The following is a 24,093-nucleotide window of genomic DNA, read 5'->3' as shown; positions in this document are numbered from 1 at the left end:
GAGACCTTAAGATGCCATCAGAGGAGACTTAATAAAGGATCTGAGTGGTGACTTTCAAAAAACCCACGTTACTAACACAGATATAATTACATAGCACAGACTGGAAGGTGAGCACATTCTGCAGAAATTTCAAAAAGAAAAAAAAGAAGCTCTCAGAGAAGGTTATTTTTCTTTCTTTAAACTTAACATCAGTTTATTTTCATGCTTCATCGCTGCGGTCCCCTCTTCACTGTGCAAAATAAAACAAGTAGCATCTTTTGGCTCAAGATGAGAGAACGCTAAAAATATCATTAACTAATTAAAATTTGGAAGCAGCAGAGCTGGAGGTACAATGCTGCGTGTTAACTGCCAGAAATTGAAAACCAGCTTCCAGAACATTACAAGAGAGGTAATTTAGAAAATTCAGTACCCTGCTACATGGTGCAATCCAATAACCAATGGCCAGAAATGGAAGGCCCAGTGCCACCACCAGCACCACCAGACACTTGATAGCAATGGTCTGCTCCCGTAATCCTGAGAGGTTTTCATACCAGATAGTCAGGAGCTGTTGCTGACAGTTTGGATGGGCCACAAACTGCAAGGGAAAAAGAAACAAAACATGTTATCATTCAAGAGAAGGGTTGTGTAACTGCTGCATACCCAGTCATGATCAGCATGTGAGGTGTTACACAAAGAGGATTTGAAAATGATGCTGGTAACTCTTATAATTTGGGTTAAGAGTGAGATTTGATAGCAGCTGGTGACACTTTGGAAAAAAATACAATTAAAACACTGTAAATCTTGGATAGCCATTTTATTATCCTTTGTACTCTGTAGGGATCATTATGTACTATATACACTGTTGTCTGCCAGGTCTTGCCTGCAAAACTCCATTAATATTCCAAATCTCATTAAAAGGTGCATAGGTTAGTACAACAGGACCAACTTCTTAAAGGAAATCAAATTAAATCATTGGCAATGAAAGCAGGGAACCTTCAAGCTCTCAAGAAGAGAAATCTGAAGCTGTTGCGTGAACTTTCAAAAGGGAAGCAATCTTCATAGTTTAATCTACTTTGCTCTAAAATTGAAGTCCCTAAGCATTTTGGTGTGTGATTCATTAACCACATATTAATGCAGCTTGTACATAGAGTGGATTGGCCATAAGAAATAAATAAAAAGACTGTAAAAGTCTTTTAAGAAATTAATGTCAACTCAAGCTACGTTTCTATTCTTTTTTTCCCTAGGCTGTCACCTTTGAAGCTTATGCAGCATAAAAACCTGCCAGCCTGGCCCATCTGAGAAGAAGAGATTGGTTTTTTTGTGTGCTTGTGCATTCTGACATATGCCCCCAGTCTCTTCTTTCACTAAGATAAATTTCATTGTCAACTCAGGACATCAAAGGGACAAATCCCACAGCAGATTAACTGCGGACAAAGGCAGGAAAGTAAATAATTCTTTCAAATTACAAAGACATTTTTAAAATCAGGCTTAAAACTGTAGGGAAGAGGGGAGAAGAAACACCCCCATCATTCCTTCTGTTACCAGAGGGAACGGGAAGAAACAGTAAAGGAGCTTTAAGGGAGCTCTGGCATCTCACCCAGAGCTCTGTGCTGGTTTATTCCTCCTGGTCTATCAACACTTGGATCTGACACTAAGAGGAGATCTGCCTGGCTCTAATTTCCCACAGAAAAGGGAAGATTTAGCGAGTAAGACGCCAGGAGTTATGGGCAAGTTCTTCTCCGGCAGCGAGTCTGAGGGCTCTTGAGAAGATCTCAGCGGCTTATTTAACTGCTGGCAACTGCACAACGTGCGGCACTTCCAAGCCCTGGGAGCAAGCTGTGTCACTTCTCAGCCATAAGAGCTCCGAAATTCATCCTTCTTCTCGCTGCGTCTGCTGAAATATTTCAATTTATGATTGTGTTGGTTTTGCTTTCAGCAACTGTAAACTCTTCTATGTCTATCCGTCTTCTGTGTGTGGGTGTTCCTGTAGTATCTGTATCCACCCCAGCTTTATCTCCTCCAAGGACAGAAGGTCCCCATCACATTTTACTTACTTTTTTTACCTACCGATCACATCATCCTACAACCTTTCTCTGCATTTCTCTTCTCTCATTCTACTTTCCATGCAGTATCATACTTTTCATTACAGACCTTGATCTTATTATCACACTGATCTAATATTTTCAGATCCAGTCCAAACCCCAGTGAACAAAAAAGGTGCATGGGGACAGTATCTGGTAACTAAAAGAAATGAGAAAATCTCAATTTTAATGTAGCTGCTTTTCTGGCTATAACACTTTTGATGTTTTCAGTTTCATGACCACGAACCAAGTCATCAGTATGTAAATATTTTTCTCTATGACTAAGAGTGATTATAATGTTATTTATTCCTACCATCCTAATGCCTGAGTTTAGATGTAGCAAGAGCAGATCCTGGCATGCTCTGATACACAGACACACAAAGAAAATTTTCTATCTTCTGTCTTATCTATCGATTCAAAACTTCAGCGTTTGAAAATTAAATCCTGTGATTTTACTCCAACTCTTATTGATTTCACTCAGAAATTCCATCCTGATTTTTTTCATCTGGGCAAGAACTGCAGAACTTGGCCCAGCGTCAGCTCTTCTCTGAAATTTTGTTGGCAATCTAAAGACAGAGTTGAGACACAAAACTAAAGGCACTTCTGCAGCAGCAACTCAGCATACAAAGCAAGACTATTTGTTCTAACTCCTTTTTTTTTTTTCTCTCTCCTTAATTCCCTCAGTCCTTCACTATTGGGGCTGCAGTTTCAGACTGAACCTTACCTTCGAAATCATATCATGTTTAAAAGATGGGCTAAACTCTGATGCAGTAGCTGGGGTATTAAGTGCAAGAGTTTCATTACTAATAGAATTAAAACCTCCATTTCCCTGGCAGTGAACTTCTGAGCACATTTGCTCACTTGTCATATGCTTTTTCCTCCCTCTGAAAAGGGCACATGGCTCATTAACTATTTCATGGACCTGTGGTTCTGTTTGCACCAGGGACCTGACTCAGAAGCCCAGCTAGGAATATGGGAAGCTGAGGAACACAGCCACATCCCTGCCTGCTTCCTGCAGTTAGGGGGCTGCAAAAAATCCCATTGGGAGTTGCCACAATCCATTCTAGTCAGAATGTCACTGTCACCTGTCCCAGCTGTGATGGAGAAAATCCCAGCAAATCAAAGAACCACCATGGTAGAGATTTCATGGCTCAATCCCTCTGTAAGGGCCACTTACAGGGAACTTGTATCAATATGGTAACAACTCTGCACCATCTATTTCCTTCCACCAAGGTCACTGATCTTGTAGGTCCCAAACTGTATCTGTCATCTGTCAACACTTTGAATTTATCTCTTGTAAGAGAAGAGAACAAGTTTGCTATGTGGAATTGTCTTTTTTCCCCCACTATGGAGATTTTTATTATTTTTAACAGATCTCTGTGGTCCTTTGTTCATCAATGAATTTCACCAGTGACAATAACCTCTTGAGAGTAAACCACAGTCTACAGCAAGAAAGCTGAGACACGAGTCTCAACAATGTTTGCCCACATTAAAACACAACAACATAAAGAATTTATGTGATATTTAGACACCATAACATGCTTATGCACTTTGGATTTTTTTCCCCCCGTTCCATTCTTTTTAATGAATTTAATGCTTGTATATATTTACCTTGAACTTTGGTAATTAATGTGCATTTATCTCCTGTAGATCAATTGGAAATGGTGATTTGCTGCTTGGGATCTGTGTTTAGAATTTTTGTCAGCAATCTTCTGGGGACATGACAAACACCAGCATTTCCCACTCGTTCTGGCAGGGTGCTCACAACCCATTTTTATGTGGCAGATTGGCTCGAGAGGTTGCCACAGAATACAGGGTTATTTATTCTGAGAAACACAAGGCTTCTTGTGGAGAAGATGAAACCATGATGGCTGTAAAGAATGGGAATTATGCTAATCATGTAAATAGGTAGCTGTAAATAGTACATGGGCACTGCTGTATTTCCTGGGTCCTCTCACAGCAGGACTATTCAGTGTCAACTGTTCTCTGTACCAGGACAGTGTGGGATCTTGAGGAGAACAACATAGCAATACAATAAAAGCTGCTACGGACATGTATTATGTCAAATTTGTGATACACAGTTCCATTTTTCAGTGCAGAACATTCATTCACAGCGTAACTGTTCATTAAAAATTTCTTTGAGAGGGGCATCAGCTGAAAACACATTGTATTTCTCAAAACACTAATAAACCCAAGTGCAAAGATGAACTGATTAACCAGCCACAGACATATTCCATACATTTTCAGGGCTGAATTTTAAAATATTTTTAAAGGAACACACACAGTAAATTCCTCACTACAACTCGCACAGTTGCAGATGAGCTGTTTGATTTACTGTCATATTTTGAAGTAAATTCTTAAATAATATACTTAACATCAACTTAAATGTTTGCTCTCCTTTTTTTTTAAGAAGTAAAAGGGAGACCTTTCTTTAAAAAGAACCAACCAAACCAAACAAAAAACCTTTGGGTTGATGGGAACACTATTAGAAGGTTGCAAGACTTACTTCCCAGAATTTTCTTGCTGAATGGAGTTACTGAATGTAGGAAGTAAAAGTAATAAAAATAAATAATGAACAGAACAGAAGAACCAACAGTTTCACCTACACAGCCTTCTCTTTGGATTAGATATTATCACAGAAACTGGCACAAACACACGTCCTTACTTCTTCCTGAGTGAAAACCTGGCTCCACTGAAATGCCCGCTCTCGGATTAATCGGGAGAAGGATCTGACCAACTGTCACAGCCTTGCCTGTGTCACTGAAACCTCCTGCCACTTCTCAGCTGTGGGAAGTAGATTAAACCCAACTCCTTCGCAACAGCCCCCTTGTGAGAGCCTTGATTGCACCCGCCCTGTGTCGGCAGCGACCCGACCAGGGGTTGGCAGCACCCGCGGAGCGATGAGGTGGCCCCTTCTCCCTCAATTTACCTTTTTGACCTCGTACTTGATGGCCAGCTTGACGCGGCTCAGGGAGGCTCTGTGCCGCTGCGCTTCCACCGGCTCCGAGCTCAAGTCCCCGTTCAGAATGGCCTCCACTTCCTCCGAGTCGCGGCACAGGTCGAGGACGCCGACCACGAAGTCCTTGCACTGCATGGACAGCTTGCGGTAGTCGTTCTGAAACGGGAGGGGGACAGAGGACGACACACACTCAGGAGCCAGTGGAGAGGGAAGAAGAACCCCTGCAAGTCACTAAAAATTGACAGGGTTTGACTTGGGCAGCGTCTCACAGAATTTCTGCGCGGCAGAATCAATCGTCGGGTGACACGAGGTGGACGCTGGAACAGCAGATGGTGGCAGCCGTTTAACAGAGCACGGGAACGTGACACAACAGAGTAATAAAATGAGCTGGGTGGGCAACAAGGGGAAGCTGAATGGGCAAGTAAGTATTACAGACAAAACCAGGACTTGCTTGAAAACGTAACCTCGAAAGTAACCTTGCAAAAATTTTGCAGACAACTAATGAAATCATTCTTGCAGTGTTGCCTCCCAGGCTATGAATAACGTTTCAGCTCTTTCTACACTGCTGAAATAGCTGCTTACTCTTTACTCTGATGTGTCCTGGATTCATTTCCCCTTTCCCCCCTCCCCTCTCTGCTTCCCACTTACCCTTGGAATGGCTCACATCCAACAGTGTGTACTGTGGGTTACAAAGTAACTGCATGAAACGGCTGTGGCACAAATTTGGACACCAATATTGTGGGCAAAATACCCCAGGTTCCTCTTTAGGCAGTACAGAAAGCAGCTTCTTCAAAGGACAGTTCAAAGATATCAGGCTCCTCGGTCATTCTCTAAGAGACAACTTTTGCAGTGACAACACTGCTGGAACTACAGAGACATTTCTGAAAACCTCAACCCTTTTATCTAAGAGCTCTGTCCACCTTGCCCTTCCTCCCCTTCACTTCCCTGTGTATACCTCTCACACGAACCATTCCTTTTATGCCTATTTCTTTAATCCCCATCATGATTTCTCTCCCTCCATCAGCTTTTCCTTCCATTACTGCTGGAATCAGCAGCTCCTCTGAAAGTGTATGAAGCCAACACTTGCTTTCTGTTGTTAAAAACATCTCCCTCCACCAATTCAGAGTCTTTTCAGCACTCAACAAAGTCTTATCCTTGAGGTGCTACCTTTAAACTCCTCAGTTGCTCCTGCACGGCAACACCGCAAAAATTTGCTTCTTTCTCATCCCCTCCCTCTTCTGACACAACATCTGTGGCTCCATTTCAAAATTTTGAGGTAGTTCTGTAAGGCTAGTCTGAATCTTTACTTGCACTTAGGTTTATATTTGTACATGGCTCCCACCATCTCTGTGACATCACCTATAAGCTCTCATCTGATCTCTGCTTCAGCACAAACCTTGGTCTTCGTTTTTGTGTCCAGGTCCTCTCAGATGGAGTTCCAGAGCTTCCAGGTTTTGAGAGGCACCCTCTGATTTCCTCACGTGAGCTGGAGAAGGAAACTTGACTGCACCTGCCAATTTTACCTTGTTGTATCAAGTGCTTCAGTGCCCAGCTGGAAACAGCACAGCCTTCTTTCTCAATGACTCCACAGCTTTTCTTCTCTCTTTTTCTTTCCCCATTAGGCCATCAAAACACTAGTTTGAGTCCTCTGTTTATTCATTTGTGTGTGTTTACTGTTCATTTCCAGACACTGCCTTTTTAAAATTACTTTTTGAGGGTATAGATTTTCCCTTCGAGGTACCTGTCTTCTAAAAAATGCTTCCTTATTGCTGCCACGTTCATAATTTTCTCATTTAATCTCAATTTTTTCCTGAAACCCTCACTTTTTCCTCCTTTCCTAAGTAATTTCACTTCCTTCTACTGCTAGTTTTGCTAAATTCTCAACTTAGAATCTAGATAATGGGACAGAGAAACTGATGTGCTCTCAGTAGTTTCAAATTATTTGGGAAATGATGGGAAAAGAGACTGCATAGAATAACTGCAGGAATCAGCCATCGATCCCATAGGTCAGATTCAGGTATGAATCAAAATGAAACACTACTGGAGACAAACAAATACTACTAGGAGTTGTGTTATTGCATAAGACAAACATCTCAACTACAGATTTGCAAACAACCAGTCCTAATCATAGACCTAAAGAGGAGCCAGTTATTTCCTTTGGTCTCAGAGGACAAATAAATTCAGTTGTCACTGAACCAACAGGATGCAAGGTTATTTTAGATTTGTTTTTGTTAACCAAGGAGAACAGTACAGATGAGCCAATTATAAAAATAATACTGGGATGCATGATTAAACTCAGGGATGGGATCCTACAGAGATTAACATACGTGCAAAGGAAGACTCTGGGATGGTGGCTGGAACAGCAGCAGTCATAAAATAATAAAAGATAAAAGAGGAACAGTCTTTCTTGACAGTCTAGTCAAGGAAGAGTTTCATCACAGAGGCCAAAAACTGTACATATGAACTGCTAGAATTCAAGTTAGAGAGGATGTTAAGCCAAGCACAAAGAGGTAAGACAATGTAAAAAGAAGATGGGGATTTTCTTCAGCCAAGACAAAGGAGTGACTACAGACAATCTAGTAAAGCCAAAACCAATACCAAGCCTTCAGTTGACTGAAGTCCTGTGTTCTTAAAACTCTTTATATTGTTTTTACAACTGTATTATTATGGATCTGTGAGAGCTTGAACACTCTCTTCCTTAAATACTTCCAATTTCAAGCAAGAAATTGTTGCTCATGCATTTCACTACAGCTGAAGGCAGGTGTTTACAGAGATGGCTGAGCAAAAACCAGACTAATCACCAGATGCAGCTTAACATGAATTCAACAGGAATAAAACCAGTAATCAAATTTTCTTCAACACTATAAAGTAGCTGTAAATGCACTGTTTGCAGTGCATGGGAAGGTACACTAATTTCACTGATTCCAGCAGTAGTTCAATATGGCTAAAAGAGAAAATACATTCTTTCTGCCTGACTTTGCAGGCACATTTTACTTGAAAAGAAAAAAACTGCTTCTTTTGGTATTATTTCTATCTACCCTATATTTCAAGGTGGCGTCTCATTAAGGTTTAATACAGTTTAGTTTAGATGGTTTTGTATTATTCAAGTGCTTTATAACCAAATTTTGTTCTTGTATGAATGGAAGTGGGCTGTCCAGTTGCAGAGAGAGGCTTCATTTACAAAGGTTTTCCTCAATCCTTTGCTAAATGTGAAGAAATAGAAATAGTGGGTTTCTGATAGTTAGGAAATTACAATAGCTGCTCTTGCTAAAGGTTCACTCCTTTTTCTTTACTATTTAACTCTTTTTCCTTAAAAAAACACAAATGTAGTGCCAAAAGGTATATGACTGAGAAGTTACTTTTATCAGTTAGCACAGACCAAGCAAGAACACATTTTCACTTGCAATTACAACTGGGAAACCTTGCCTGCAAATGACAAAAGGGGGGCAAACTGAAATTGCAGTAGTATCTTATGAAGACTGTTAATTCAATAGACTACAGATGGTTTCATTTTGCTGTTCCCTCATGGATGGAGACTCATCCCCTCAAGTGTGTCAGAGCTCCTGACTGATCCTGGCACAGGGTGCGAAGCTTCTGCTCTCCCAGCTCACACCGTGTTGAACCGGCATCCCAAAAAATACACCCATCCAGTCTGGAATAGCCCTGCTGGTTCCAAAAGGACAGACTGCTTTGCATGGACTATTTGCCTACAAGTTACCCACATTTCTACTGACTAACAGTCCTACATGTTTCTTTGATAGGTGGATAGGCCACTTGCTTACAAAAGTTATACTTATTGCCAGATAAGATTAAAGATATCCGACTCCAGCTTTGAATCTTAGGTTAGGAAAACTTGTCAGGTTTCCCTCTCCAGGTCTTGACTTACTTATGTATTAGCAAATCAAATTTATCCCAGTCTATCTGATTGCTTTACAGAATTAAACAGACAAACACTACCCACATTGTGACCGTGGGATCCCGTTCTTAAACCATCTTCTACCTGCAGGGTGTTGTGTGAACACCAGAAACCTGAATCTGTGGTCTCAGTCATAAATATCCACCTCTGTTTACTCTTGAGGACATACAAATGCAGCCACCAGATCACTCACCTCTTCCATGTCCTAAACAAGGCTACAAGAACTCCCTGTGTGGAGGTGAGAGGACCTGTGCAAGTTGACAGCTTGGTGACGTGAAGCTGATCTTCAGGAGGACACCAAACAGAGTAGGCAGTGATATTATACAGCAGGGCTCTTGGCCTGTTTTCCATCATAATACTCTGATTCCTTAATCAACAAAGAGCTTCTCCAGGTAGTTCACAGCCTAACTCAGTTGGTTTTACTAGTTATAGCATCTTAAATGTTATCTCTCAAAAAAAAAAAAAAAGAAATAAAATTAACAGTTACACAAAGATCTTTGTAACCTCAGAAATATGAGCCTACATTCACAGACACTGTGTGTGATATTGGTACATATAAGGGACAATTGATGATTGCAGAGTTGTGTCTCACAAGAAATTTTGGAGGACTCTGGCCCACATCAACGTTTGGATCTCAGCCTGCCCAACTCTGCCTGTTCTGTTCTCACTCCTTAACATCAGAAACCGCCTCCCGAATTCATCTACAATTTTTGCAAAGAGCACATCAGTGTGTGCAAAGAACGAAGCAGACGAACAGAAAGCCTGCAGCTTTTTTAAGCTATTCCAAAGAAATTGTACACTGAGCAACCCCAGAGAGTCAGGTGTGAGATGGAGAGATGTTTTCTGTTATGTTCCTCTAAGCACCACGTTTCACAAGTACTCACAACCACATAATTAGTTCACACACACACTATGCAATCATAAATTCATGTCATTAAATATCTTATGGATTAAATGGCCACTCTGAGATCATGTATATACTCAGGTTTGCACACACAACTGTATATGCAAATCAAGCACATAATTGCACTACTGATTACGGAGCTGGGCCCTGCCCTTCCACAAGCTGGACCTAAACGTAGATCAGGCTTGAACATTCTTTGTTAGTCCAGCTGAGACAACACTATGTAAATTCACTTGGAACAGGGACAGATTCCGCTTTTGGATGCACGTCCACATCTTCCCTTGGTTCCAGTAGGAGCTTTTAGCAAAACTGGGAACAGGGATTTATCCTATATAGAGCAGGATTATGATCTTTTTGATCCTTGCTAGAGCAGTTCCAGCTGGGAGAATCGAGCTTGCTTACACAGGATGGTATTTAGCTGAAAACTGTAAAAAGAGATTATCTTGTAGCTTTTTAGCTACCTTGTCCTTTTTTTCCTATGATGACTCCAAAGGAAAGTTCCATCAGCTGTTGTGACTGCTAGGAATTCTCCCATCCCTTTGCAGTAACACATTGGTAATAAAAGCCCTTATAAATATCAGAATCGGTGAATGAGCGAAGCCGAATTCTGGTTGTGCATCTCGGACATAGAATTTAATCAACAACTTTGCTTGCTTTCTAATTCTGTAGCAGAAAATCAGGTGAGCACTTAGAAGGGAGGCAAGAAAAAGGAAAATGCAGAGAGGGAACGGAATAAAAGAAAGTAAGGGAAGAAGACAAATGGATGCAAAGAACGAAAAGGAGTAAAAGGGTCAAGAAGAAACTAAACAAATAAAATAGATGGAGAAGAGCAAAAGGACCAACAGCAGCTTGGAACAAGGATTTTACAAAGGAGTAGGAAGTAAGGAGGATTGAAGATGGAAGAAGTAGAGTGCAGTGGTCTTTAGGGCTTCAGTTTCCTCATCTATTGTTACTCATTTTCAGTCCCTTATTTTTGGCTACGTGTCTTGTATCTCTCAAGAAAAATGAGTGTTCACTGGTTTCTTTGAATCCTTTCTCCTTTCTTCTGAAGGGAAAATGAAAGAAACAAAACAAAATCAATGTAATTAATCAGGTTTTCTTTAACATTCATAGGGAGCTGACTGTCATGAATGGATGTTCTAAGCCACCTTCCCACATTTCTAATACTCTTGTGCAAACCCCAGTTTGTGCATTAGAATTTGTTAGTATAAATCATAAGCAACAGAGGCAGGCTGGACCTTGCATGTGCAAAAGACACAAGGTTCAATTTAACAAGCATTTACCAGCAAACTTGGCCCTCAGGTGTTTTTAAGCAGGTTCAACCCATATTCTTTCTCTGTGGGAAAAGCACCTAGAACAGTATTTTTGGTATGAATGCCCCAAGTCCTGGAAGTGGAGCATGCACAGGAAACTTTGTGGGCCTTAATGGCCCATAGATATTAAGAATAAATTATGAATATTATCAAAAGTCCCTTTAAATGGGACCCCAGGAAAACAGTCAGCTCTCCTCCCAGGCTTGGTAGAAACAGAAAAAACTGCCCTGAAATGCATAAGAGTCAGAAGGGGAATAAAAAGAGAGAGACGTGACGTCAATGAGGAGAGTAATTATTTCACTGGAATGTTTGGATGTTGATGAAAAGCTGGAATTTCCACACTAGCAAGGAGCCAGGAACAATCTCTACTGTAGGTGCCTAAACTGAATTGCCTTATACACCTGGCAAGGTTAGCGGCCATCTAAGTGCTATCCAGAAATACTGGAAACTGTGAGAATTGTGAATTTCTTGGGGTTTTAGGCATCCCAAAATATCAGGGAATTAACATTTTAAAAAGTGAGGCAATTTTTTTAAGTTCTGGTTTGAAATGAGAAGCCCAATCAAAAAATGTTGCTTTTTCTCCTCCAAAAATGCAAGTTAATTAATTTTTTTGATGCAACTTTTATTCACGGTATTAGTACTTATAATATGGGAGCCTCCCATGAATTTCTATTCTTATTGAAATTTTTCTATGCAGTTCTAATCATCTGCATCCTCACCTAAGAAAAGCATGATGCAGCCTGGCTGAATTTAGGTTTTGGTGAGAGAGGTGGTATTTTGGGTTTTTGAGAAGTTGTATAACTCTTATGATGAATCCCTAAGTGAGCACAGGTATAATAACCAAATTCGTATGCAGCAGCACAAAGATGAAGATGGATGGTAGAGTTTCTGAGGAGCCAACCCAGAAGAAAAGTTTTCTCTTAGGAAAATACAGGAGAAAAAGGGGAAAAAACAAACAAACAAATAAAAAAAGGTTTGTATCCACAACCACCCAATTTTTCAACATTTATCCACAACCCTAATTTTTCAGAAAACCCATAAATCTCCATCTTGGGCACAGGATTCTGGAGCCCCTGTGGCTCTCAGGTTGTTGGCCCAGTTGAAAAGGAATCAGTGACAAACAGGCTAAATTAAACACATCAGAGATTTAACCCTCTAGAACGCTCTCTAAATGAGGCACATAACTAATTCATTGTGTGCAGCACACAAGCTGACAGGCTTCTGTGCACATGAGGAAATCCTCTCATTCTTCAGGTTTTTCTTCACAAAGAGCTTGCCCAGATTTCAGTACCTTTTCAGTAGAGGGAACACAAAAAAACCAAAAAAAACCACAGCATTTTTCCTATATCCCTGAATAAATACATAGAGGAAGTAATTAATGTGCCAGATTACACAATACACAGCATGGTATGAGTGGGTTCCTTCAGCAAAGGAAGGAAAGGTTTAAGCTGAATTTTACACTTTATTAGTGCGTGGTATAATACATGAATTCTTCTCACCCCTGAGAACTTTATTTTTAAATTATATTTGAACTCACTTAGCTAGATCTGGAGCTATTCTTTCTCAGGAGTCTAAAATGGTTTCTCCCTCTTCTGGCAGAGTTCACTTGATGAATCTCTGCCTGTTTTTCTCCAGGTTGTTGTACATTCCTTCTGAGTACTCCTCAGTGATAACAGTGTTTGCTGTTGTTTGGAAAGGTTATTGGTATTTTTGTCTCTCTCAGATTGTTTTTGAAGGTACTAAACAAACAAGTGGTGCCCAACACTGACCTTGCAAAACCCCAATAAACTCGTTATTAAAACTAGAGGCAATGCTGTTGATATCAACAATCTGTCATCCCCTAAGCTGTGCTTTTCTTATAGCACAATCTACCAGGGTTGGATGTTTTGGTAGTATTTTGTTGGTTCAAGAGGAGGGCAGGCAATAGAGGAGGTGGGTGTTACTGTTTTCAGGGTATCCCAACAGGGTATCCCAACAGAACTGCAAAAATCATTAAGAAAAGCACTGAACAACAGTTAACTAAGGCATTAATTGTCTGATGGAGAAGCACTGAAAGGCAAAAGCAGATACAGTTCAAAATCAGGCAACAGGACCTGTATCTGTGATCAGCTTAGCAGCTGGTTTTGAACAAGTGGCATTTCTGAAAGGTGTGTCACAAAATAATATCCACTTTCTGTATCTTAATTTGGAGACATCAGGCACAAATAGTACAAAATGAAAAGAAGGAATAAGGTGAATGCTACAGATGCTCGAGAAAAGCGTAATATCCCTGCTTTTTGCAGTTACTTCACTCAGAATTTCTAACTAAAACCAATCCTTGTCTGCTACTGCAACCAAAATTGTTTGCCATCTGCTGCAAGGTTATCAGAACACACACTTTTTCCAGTTCCCAATTTTCTCCGTACACAGGAGGTGCAAAAGCAATTTTGTTTTGTTAAGAATTCTTATTAAAGGCTTACGTATTGAAAACTCAAAATCAAGAAAAAAAGACACAATAAATAACATGTAAGAATTTGTAATTGAACACGTAAAGACACGGGAAATAATTTCAGCATCCAAGGACAGTACGAAGTAGCAGCAATAATAACAAACAATAATAATAATAAAGACAGAGAAACACAAGACCACCATTACCTTGAATTCTTTTTCGATGTTGGCCAACTTGGCAAGTTCATTGCTGAGTTCTAGAGCAGTGAGTACTGGATCTTCACTGGAGAGGGACAGATAAGCCGGGCTCGCCAGTCCTTTGTACGCATTTATTCTCGACCTAGAGTGGCTGAAAGAATCGTGTTTTTGCTTCTCTGTGCAGTCATTGCATTTGCAGAAATAATCATGAGGTCTTTCTATCCTCGCTCCTTTCATCAGCAGCATGTGCACGACTTCGTATTTTTGGCAGTGGGCAGCTAAAATGATGGGAGTGATGTCCGGAGAGAAGCGGGTCCCGTCTTCATCGTAGGAATAAAAATCATCATCCTGGAGCTCCTGCTCGCAAGGGCTCAGAGTCAGCCGCTTGTTTACTGAAAACCCAGGATGATTCAGGATCGCCTCCACTATCCTGATGTAGCCCTTGCTGATGGCGAGCAGCAGGGCATCTCCAATCCGTGCCAAGTTCTCTTTTTTTAACAGCAGCTCTGTCACCTCCAAATGTTCGTTCCCCACAGCGAGCTGCAAGGCGTTTTGGCCCATGTAGTCCACACAGTTGACGTTGAGGGTTTTGGACTCCTCCAGCATTTTGCGCACCACGGGGATGTTCCCGTACTCGGCCGCATCCAGGAAACGCTCCTCCTCGGCCGTCAGGCTGGTGCCCCTGTTGTTGAACATGAAGGCCGGGCCTCGGATGGCCTGGCGCCTTCCCTTCTCCCTCATCATGGTCATGCGTCTCAGGGATGGACTTTCCTCGAGGTACCTAATGAAAAAACAAACCAAAAAGTAGCAGAAATTCACTGTGTTGGTTATTTGCAGTTTCCACTTCGCCTGTGGCTAAAACAGTGATAAGTCATTTTGGCCCTTGTCATTTGCCCATCTATTGACAACCCGTGTCCTGTACTGTGATCACTCTGCCTTCATTCTTGCTTGTCTGCAACCTGCAGGTTCAGTGCCATGGGTTGTTTGTGTTTTCCCAGCATGGTCAAAATTTATTAATGTATTTTATTTTATATAAGACATCACTTCTCTTCAGAAACCCCTCTCAACTCACTTAGTGCTTGTGTAAAATGAAAACACATCCACTACACTACTTCCAGTAGTCATTAAAAACCATCCATCACAAGCATTCAAGCTGATGGTAAAAGTAAGGCAACATTTGTGCTTACTATATTGTAGATCACACAAAAGGGAGGTGAAAACACATTTTCTTCGTGATGTTTTGCCAAGCAACACATAATGAAGCTGATTCTCACACCTACTGTTACTCCTAGAAACATTAAACCTGGAAGCTTCTACTCCCAAGTCAATTTGACCAAATTACAAGCCTTTGAAAAACAGCAGTACATACACATTCAGCAGACTTTCTAACTAGCTGCTCCCAGATTCCAGACACCAGGAGTCATCCAGTATAGACTGGGAGCAGCTCTCACTCCACTTGGGACTCCTGCAAGGCTGTGGATTTTGCTCATCCTGGTTCTACATCTACTGTTCCAGGAGATGAGAGAAAGAAGACAGCTAAAATCATGTAATGAGTGTGTGTATGTATGTATTTATATTATTTATATTTATATTATTTATATGTATATATAATACGTATATATTGTATATATTTATGTATATATGTATTTATCTATTAGTTAGTAAGTTCCCATGCATTCTTGCAATATAATCAAGAAAAATGGGAAAGTCAAAGAGCTAATGAATGAAAATGAAAATTGGGACAACAGGCTGCACTGAAGAGAGAAAACCTGAGTGCAGGTAAGTGAGATGTTTAGGAAATGACACTGAGAACCAGGGAGCCTGTGAACACTCTGCAAAAATGGGTGCAAAGGAAAGAGAAAAGAGAAGGGGAACAGAAGAAATGAAAGGGTGAGCAAGCTAATTTGGAAAACACAGACACTGGAACTATGAAGCAGGGAAGGTACTGGCTGAGAGCAGTGGGGAGCAAACAGGGCTGAGAGAACAGGCAGATGGGGATGCTGAGCTGGATCTAGGTAGGTAAGGAAGCTAGAGGCGGGGTAGGAGGTTCAGAGCAGTGAGATCAGACAGGAATTACAAAGAAAATGGGCTTAAGGATGAGAGGTTGAGGAGCAGACGCTGCCCAACTGGAGAAAACAACAACAGGAAACAACTGCCTGGCAAGGTCTGAAACAACAGAATAGATGGGATCAGGCTAAAGAGGTAACAGCTGGGGGAAGAACAGAAGCATTTACACCTGCCAGAGCAGAGGCCAAAGGCCTGGAAAGGTGCTCAGGATACTGTAACCTCCCCTTCACCACCATCTGCAAACAAATGTGAAACCCATCAGCAACCTCCCTCTGCTTTCCAGTGCAGGTCAATAGTGAGAAAGACAGCCTCCATCTGCTATCAGCTAATCCACTGATACGGATCCCTATCCAGGGAGAGGGATCACTTGAGATGAACTGATGGGCACAGGGACACCAAGTACAGCTGATAAACAATGTAAGAGTTAAAGGAGGGTGTGCTTTGAACATACATAACTATATATATATATGTATATGCTACGTAGAGACAAACAGGCCTTATCATTCCAAATTTGGCCCTGAAGTCCCACGTGCCTCTGTTTTTCTGAAGATGAGAAAGAACAGTTGGCTTCTATTTTGCAGGAGCATTGTGAAAATTAATTTATTCACTCTGGTGAAAAACTCAGATACAGGAGTAAAAGGCCAGACAGCAAAACCGAAGAGGAAATTAATCCTTCTACCCTCAGTGCATGAGAAGAGATGTGGGTCCGTGTAGTGAATGCTGAGGGCAAACCAAAATATTGCAACTGCCCTTTGCAAGCAAACCCTGTCAGAACCAAGGGAAAAATGCCACGTGCCCCTTTGGGCACACAGAGATCACCCACTCAAGTGGGCAGAGTGGAACCTGCATGGGCAGCTGCAAAAGCTAAATATCCTGATGACTTCATACCCACAGCCAGAGGAACAGCCTCCTAAATGCTGCTGGGGGTTGGTTTTTGTGGGTGTGATGTCACCCAAAATACAACCCTTGACATCACTGGATGCAGCAGTGTCAGCCCTAAGAGTTTTCATTGGGCATAACTAATTCCATTCAGGTTGGGAGAATATCTCTGACCTTCCAGCTATCTGCATCAGCTGCAATAAATTCAGCAAAATGTAAAATCTTAATCACTTTATCACAGCTACAAATATCCCTAAAACCTAGTTAAACAAATGGGCAGCTCCACTGCACACCAAGTGAAGAGATTGTGATGCTCATCACCAAGGGCAGGTCTCCCCTGAGATGAAGCATTTGATTTTTCACATTTTCAGCTGTGGTTGGTATTTCTGGACTACCTGAAATGGCCTGAGTGGCACTGCAGTACGAGCAATGCTAACTGCTATTTACTTTTTGAAATATGTGGCAAAACTGCTTTGGCAGATATGACAAGATCCTCTTTTTTTTTTTTTTTTTTCCTTTCCCTCCTGTACTGCTTTCTTTAAATCTGAAAAAAGCAGCATGACAGAGAGGATTTTTGACTCCTGAACATAGAATTGATTTAATGTCTTAAAGCTCAGGCATATTTGCAGTTTAGGAGTACTCAGAGAAAGATTTGAGTCTAGATGGTGAACAGCCACACTGTGCTATTACCTTATTCCCCAACCAAGTCTGAAGTAAAATCTCTTTTTTTCTCATAGTTTCCTTTTAAATAAGATCCTATTGCCTGCTATGCTGTTACATTTCTATTCTTCCTCCACATCCAAAACCTTACAGGAACAGAAATGTAGTTGTTTACTGCGATGTTATGAAGCAAAAAATTAAAAATGTAAAAAGAGACAAATCGACTCATGCTCACTTCTTGATTTAAAACTCTAAACTGCCACTCTGAATCTCATTTATCTTTCATGAAATACATAACAATAGATTTCCCCCTATATATTGTGTTTAATTTTTCAGCATGTTTGGAAATACGACATTTATTTTCATTTTATCTACCTCTCTTTCAAAACCCACTGTCAGACTGAGGAGATTCATCTGCCTTCCATGCAGAGAGATATATCCTTTCAAAAGTGTTGTATTGGAGTATCTTCCCAATAAGAAAGATATCCTGAACTATAAATCTTGTGACAGAAATGATATATTTGAAGTGACTGCAATAGCTTCTCAAAATCAAGATGAACGTCACTTGGTATTTCGATGACTAAATATTGTCAAGACATCCCCCCCCCAAAAAAAAAGGCAAAAAATCTTGTACAGCACCACAGAGCCAGAAGGCTTTCAGGTTCATCCACACCTCTCTCTTCTCTTCTCCCACTTTTCCCTCAGCAAATGCAAAGACCTCAAAGCCAGCACAGCTCAGGTCAGAGTATTATATGCAAGAATCATCAGGTAAAAGGCCTCCTACTCCATTTTCTGCTTTCCTCTCTTTCATCTAATATTTTTAAGCCATGCCAAAGCATTAAGAAAATACTTAAAATTTTCGGTTTAAGTGTTTAACCCTTTTCAGCGCATTTCATATGTAATATTTGCCAACTGAAATAATCAACCCAACAGAATCTCCAGTTGGGTCTCTAAATATCATTAGACTGGCTTAAAAATATGATTAAAATAGAACTAAGTGTGCATTAGTTACTTGTGTTCTATTTCCAAAGCCTTTAAAGTTCACATTCTCAACCCTGTCTTCTGTAAGGAGCTGACAAGTGACATTAAAGGAAGGAAGGAGAGATGGAAATCATGATCCTTCTCTTCCCAGCTGTTCCAAATAGTTGAAAAAACACACACACAAAAACCAACCAAACAAAAACAAATAAACAAACAATCTGTAGAATGCACAGCCAGAACCCCACAAAAACTGCCTAGTTATTTTATTTTAATTACTCAGTAGAGATAAAGAAGGATGGAATTGGAGTCATGTTAAGTGACGTACACCTGTTTCACCACATCTGGGTGTGTTTTACTTGGATTTATTCCCTAAAAGATCATATCACTTTTCAAGACTTTTACTTTAATGATAAGTGCCACAAGCTCTCAGATAGAGCACTCTGACCAACCAGCTGGTTCATTACATACCAGGTAAATAATAAGACACAAAGAACCATCCTACATTATACCATGTTTCTGTTTACCTTAAATATTTTCATAAAAAATCACTTTAACAAATTTTCCACCAAACAAGCAGTGCCCACTCGCCTCTTGTGCTTTGAGCAAATCACATTTATTTGACTTTATTCATCATATCATTGCCCATATACAGGGCAAGATATTTGAGCAACACAGCCACTGAAAAAGGCTGGGAAAATTATGATCTTCCATGGGCTGTTTCAATGACAGAATCCTTCTCTGTTCCCTACCTACCCTTTTCATGTTCCAACTCCTAGGACCGCAGCAGAACAGAAAAGTGGGACAAATAAATGACACAAGAATTCCTTACTCCTTATCCTGCTCATTCTCTCATCTACAGCAATCCAGAAGATTTATGAACTTGTTTCTGTGTCTATTCTTTGAACACTGCAAACCACACAAGCAATTTTAAAAGAAAAGAAGAGTAGCTGGAGAAAGAGGAGGGTTCATTCTGGGCCTTCTCAGATCCATACAGCAATTTTCCAACATTTGTGCTGAAGAACAGGCTGTTATTCTCCCTGAACTATTAAATGCAACAAAAGATGGCATCAACAATTTACCAGCAGTTTACCCCACTGCTGAACTACAGTACATTAGTGATCCTGATTCTATTCTAGCCCTGAAAAGGCAATGCAGTCCAGTGATTACAGACAGATCAGATAAGTCCATCATGCCCACAGCGCTTAAAAGCAGCACCACCAGAGTCAGCCACAGAGGAGACGAGAATTGTGCCTCTCGTTCTGCTAAAAGTAACCTCTACGGCTCCAGTTTTAAAATTAAAGACGATAATTGCCCTAAAAAGTGAGTGCTCAGACATGCACATCCGTAAGAGCAGCGCTGTAGCTCCTGACGCCCGAGATCTCTTCAACTCAGTGACCTCAAACATCTTGTTGCTATCCCAGGAAAAGATTGTGCTGTTCCATGTGAGGAAGCAGCTCCTTGCTCAGTGTGCAGGGCCACAGGCAGTGCTGGAGGGACAATCCCCCAGCCTCATTCCCTCTCCCAAACAAAGGCTTTCCCATCCCTCCAAGCTCTGCTACAGCCCTGTGCCAGAAGAGGCCGCTGGTTAAACTTGTTTTTTCACCAGTAAAAACGGTGTCACCTTCATATCTGTTTGCGTGGAAGCTTGCACACGTTCCACACCATTTGGGAGTCCCTGCAGCAAACCCAAAACGCATTAAACGAGAGGTCCCTTCTCCCTTCTGTGAGCCACTGCCTGGGCTTTCCAGAAGAGGGAGGTGAATTGAGCTGAACGGCAGAACATAAATCAGGCCAGCTGCAAGATCTGACTGAGGTCTGTACTCTCCCACTGGTCTGAAACGACACAATCCATCATCCAAAATGCCCTCGTGTCAGCTCACAGAAGTTCTGACTCCAAAATGGAAAGAATTAGTCAAAAAAAAAAAAATGGAACAAAATACAGTGAGATATCAGGAGGAGGTGTACACACACTTAGCTCGTTCCATCCCCTCCCGCCCCACAAACTATGCAGAGCTTTTTCCTATCATTACTCTTCACTAAATCCTTAAGGGAAAATACCATCCATCTGAATTCCTGTGGGAAAACAGGACTAGACCTTGATGACAGGAGGGCATCTATATACACAGAGAGCAAGGAAAATATCTCACCAGGAAAGAACCAAGTTAACAGGGCTGCAGCAACAAAGAACTTGAAAGCTCCTTTGGAACTCAGTCCTTTATTTGTGTTCTGTTGTTCCAGTCACAAAACTCTGCTGTGATTTTCAGGGATACTCAGAGAAGCAGGCATCCAATGCCTACAACATTTCATTTACAGGTTTCATCCACCTTTTTTTTTTTTCCCACTGGGACATACAGTACCTTGTGAAATAAGGAAACAAGTCTTACATCCAGTCTGCAATCTTCGTGGGAATCTGAGGTTAATTACTTTTTTCCAGCAATATTTGGCACAGGAGGGAGCCAGTTGTGCACTGACAGGTACCTTGCACAGGTTGCAGCTTCCAGAAGGAAGACATTTCAAACACCAACCAAGTCCGTCTTCCTGTGCAAACTACTTCACATCTTCCTGCCCCTTTCCCCTCGCACCCTGTACTGAATATTTAGACTACAAATTCTTCTAGCCAAGGATTCTCACACTCTCCTTGTGCACACTGAAGTCTTCTGTGTGCCAATATGAGTGCATTTTGAGCCAGCTGATACTCAGAAATAAACTCATTTTTATTTCATTAGCATACCCTCTGATTTTAGGCATTAGCACCAAACAGAAAATGTTACCCCAGGAGAAAAATCCCACTGCCATGCCGAGGATAACCACAGGCACATCACAGGGAAAATGGTAGTTCTGGGTCTTTACCTCCGTGCCCCAATAGTTCAATACACTCCTGCTCCATAAATCAATGTCAGCCCTTCTGCCAGTCCGTCTGAAGCACTGCTCTAACAGACTCCCAGCTTAGGACCACAAGAGTTACACACCAGGCAAGAATTCCAAGAGATGGAGCTCACTCCAGGCTCAAATACCTACAGCTGTGTGAATTCCACTTTGATCCCCTGGTGGCACAATACCCATTTCTTACAGAAAAGGAACATGCCAACCATTCTAGAAGGACACTAGGGATCCACGAGGTTAGGAACTCGTAGCTTATAATTCATCTGAGCTAGCTTCAACTGTCTAAAAATAAAGTGTCCAAGTCTAAACTAATCCTCCAGGTTCTTTTTATGGTGGATGAAGACAGGCACCTCAAGAAGGAAGATGAATGACTATGCTGCCTTTCCCACTGCTATTTCCTCTCCCGTTCCATCAACTATAAGGGAGCCTAGACAAGCAGCTCAAGCACAGCTAACTTTCTGACAGGTAAAGGCACATGAAAGGTCAGTTCACTTGAAGTCCAGATTGCTGGGCACAAGGCATTTGTGAAGAATTTCCGCACTGGGATGGTAAAATTCACTTTTATTTGTGATTATCCTCTTGTATGCTCTACCCTAATTGTTTCTGTACTTTACAGTTGTCTCTAGGGTGATTTTAATTAAGGCTTCTTCTGTATAAATGCTGAATATCTTATCTTAAAACTCAGCACGTTTGCTATCTGGTAATTAAAGTATTTAATTAAAAACTAAATATTGTCCTGAAAGCATAAAATACTTAAGTAATCCTCAGATGTAAGTCTATCTAAACTGCAGTGTGTTATAAAAAATAAGTAAATAATTCATGGACAACCTACATTTTGCAAGTCAAGGAAAAGAAAGTTAACATCCCTACTACTAAAATTGAATATACTTGTCTTGCAGTAAGTCTAGTCACAGTCAGGATCTTTATTTGTATATATATATATATTTATTTATATATACACGACCGCATCTTTGTAAATAAACTTAAATTTTGGAAGAGCACATCAAACAGGATAAGATGCATCTCAAGAACCAAGGACTTTCTGCACAGGTGTCCTAGATTTCCGTGGGGACTCTGGCTTTACCACAGCACAGACTTACAACAAATACACAGATATAAAAGGGATGCATTAGCACTGTGAGTACCAAAGGCTGCAATGGGTTCGCTAGACCTCAGCTGAACCAATAACCGGGCAATTTCTCGGCGGCTACACTTGTATCCAGGGGAGGGAAGCGGGGAAAGGGGAGAAAAGAAAGAGATGGAATCTCTTGTGCCTCGGCACACGGGGCAAAGGCAAAGCCGAGGGGCTGGGCGGGGGCGCCGAGGGCAGGCAGGGAGCGGGCGATGCCCTGAGGGCACTTTTCGCCGAGCGCCAGCGGTCGGACGGCGCGGTCCAGCCCCTCTCCCGGACGACGGGGTCGGCGGCGCCTCCCGGCCCCGAGCGCCGCAACTTCCCGGGAGCCGCATCCCACTCCGGGGAAGTTGTCGGCCGGCACCCTCCGAACACCCACCCCCCCGGGCCCCACTTACATGGTGCTGGCAAAAGGGGGGGGCGGGTAGTAGCCGTAGGGCTCCCGGAGGGTTTTGACAGCCCTTTGGGGTGGCGGAGGGGGCTCCGGCCCCCCATTGACGCCTCTCCAGCCGCGGCGCCGGCGCTGCTGCTCCTCTTCCTCTGCCCCCTCCTCCTCCTCCTCCTGCTGCGGGGGGAAGGTCACTCTCCCCTGCTCCTTGCTCTTCCTGCTCTTGCTCGACATGGTCAGGGTCCCCTCAGGCGGCGGTGCTGGCGGCGGCTGCTCCCGCTCCCGGCCGGCCTCGTCCTGCGGCGTGTGCGAAGGGGAAGGAGGCGGGAGACAGAGGAGGAGGAGGAGGAGGAAGAGGCAAGCCCTGCCCGGCGGGGGACAGAGCACCTGGAGAGGACAAGCCTCTCGCCACAAAGCCGCGGCCGCCCCTCCGCCCTGCGCCCCCGCCGCCCGTGGGGAAGGCGGCGCGATGCGCAGCCCGGCAGCGGGAGCCGGGAAGTGCCGGGGAGGCGAGCGAGACACAGGGCTCCCGGCGGCGGTGGCGGCGGCTCTGCCCCGCTCCTCCTCTCCCTGTCATCATCCCTCGCTAGGACAGCATCGTCACGGAGGCAGCGGGGCCGGGGACGGCACCGCCGCCTCCCGCAGCGGGCGCTCGGGAGAGGAGGGGACGCCCCCAGCCCACCTCCATCACGGCTCGGGGGGGGCGTGAGGGGGAGGCGCGTTATCCCCGGACCGCTACAAATGCGCCTCAGCCGCCCCCGCCTTCTCGCCAACCTGAGGCGCATCCTTTTCCCGCCACGCCCAGGCTCCAGGTGTTGGCATTGCTGATGAGGGGAGCCCTTAGGATGTTCCCGCCCGCGGAGGGTCCCTGCAAAGCCGGCACCGAATCCCGAGGGAGCCGAGGATGCTCGGCTCCGGTAACAACGTGAGGAGGTGGGCTGCCGGCAGCAAGGTAATTTTTATTAAAATGGCCCAAAAGCTGTGCCCAGCCCGATCAAACCCTCACAAAGCTCGGTCGTTACTTAGAGAAATACTCAGCCCCACAGTGCAAACAGTTAAGTTAAAATTTTCAGGTAAAAAGAGGCACTTTTGACTGACTCACCGAGGGTAAAAGCGAGCCAAGGTTCCCAAGGTGTTCCAGATGTCTCTGCCTTAGACTCGATTGATTTGCGTGGTGCCAAGCTGGAAAACAGTGGGAGGATGCTGAGACACCCATGGCATGTAATCAGAGCTAATTATGCTCTATAGATACCAGTTACAAAGATTCCTGCTGTACAGAGGTGTACTACCTCTTATTATGAGGGGTTTTTGATGCGTTATGCCAAG

General features: G+C 42.7%; 1 protein-coding gene across 1 annotated transcript in view; it reads right to left on the bottom strand.

Annotated features, from left to right (window-relative positions):
- Positions 1 to 23,336, bottom strand: part of TRPC3 (transient receptor potential cation channel subfamily C member 3) — a 34,365-nt gene extending 11,029 nt beyond the window's left edge. The window contains exons 1-4 of the mRNA XM_050320534.1: positions 22,778 to 23,336; positions 13,787 to 14,558; positions 4,990 to 5,175; positions 410 to 574 (exon numbers count right to left, since the gene is read on the bottom strand). Coding sequence (XP_050176491.1) covers positions 410 to 574; positions 4,990 to 5,175; positions 13,787 to 14,558; positions 22,778 to 23,001 — 1,347 coding nt within the window. The 5' untranslated portion in view covers positions 23,002 to 23,336. The remainder of the gene's footprint in view (positions 1 to 409; positions 575 to 4,989; positions 5,176 to 13,786; positions 14,559 to 22,777) is intronic.
- Positions 23,337 to 24,093: the final 757 nt, after the last annotated feature.

This window comes from Myiozetetes cayanensis, unplaced genomic scaffold, assembly GCF_022539395.1.
Source record: "Myiozetetes cayanensis isolate MyiCay16 unplaced genomic scaffold, myiCay2020 scf24, whole genome shotgun sequence".
Classification (NCBI taxonomy): Eukaryota; Metazoa; Chordata; class Aves; order Passeriformes; family Tyrannidae; genus Myiozetetes; species Myiozetetes cayanensis.
Note: the sequence above shows the minus strand (reverse complement) of the source record. Positions and strands in the feature narration are given on the sequence as shown.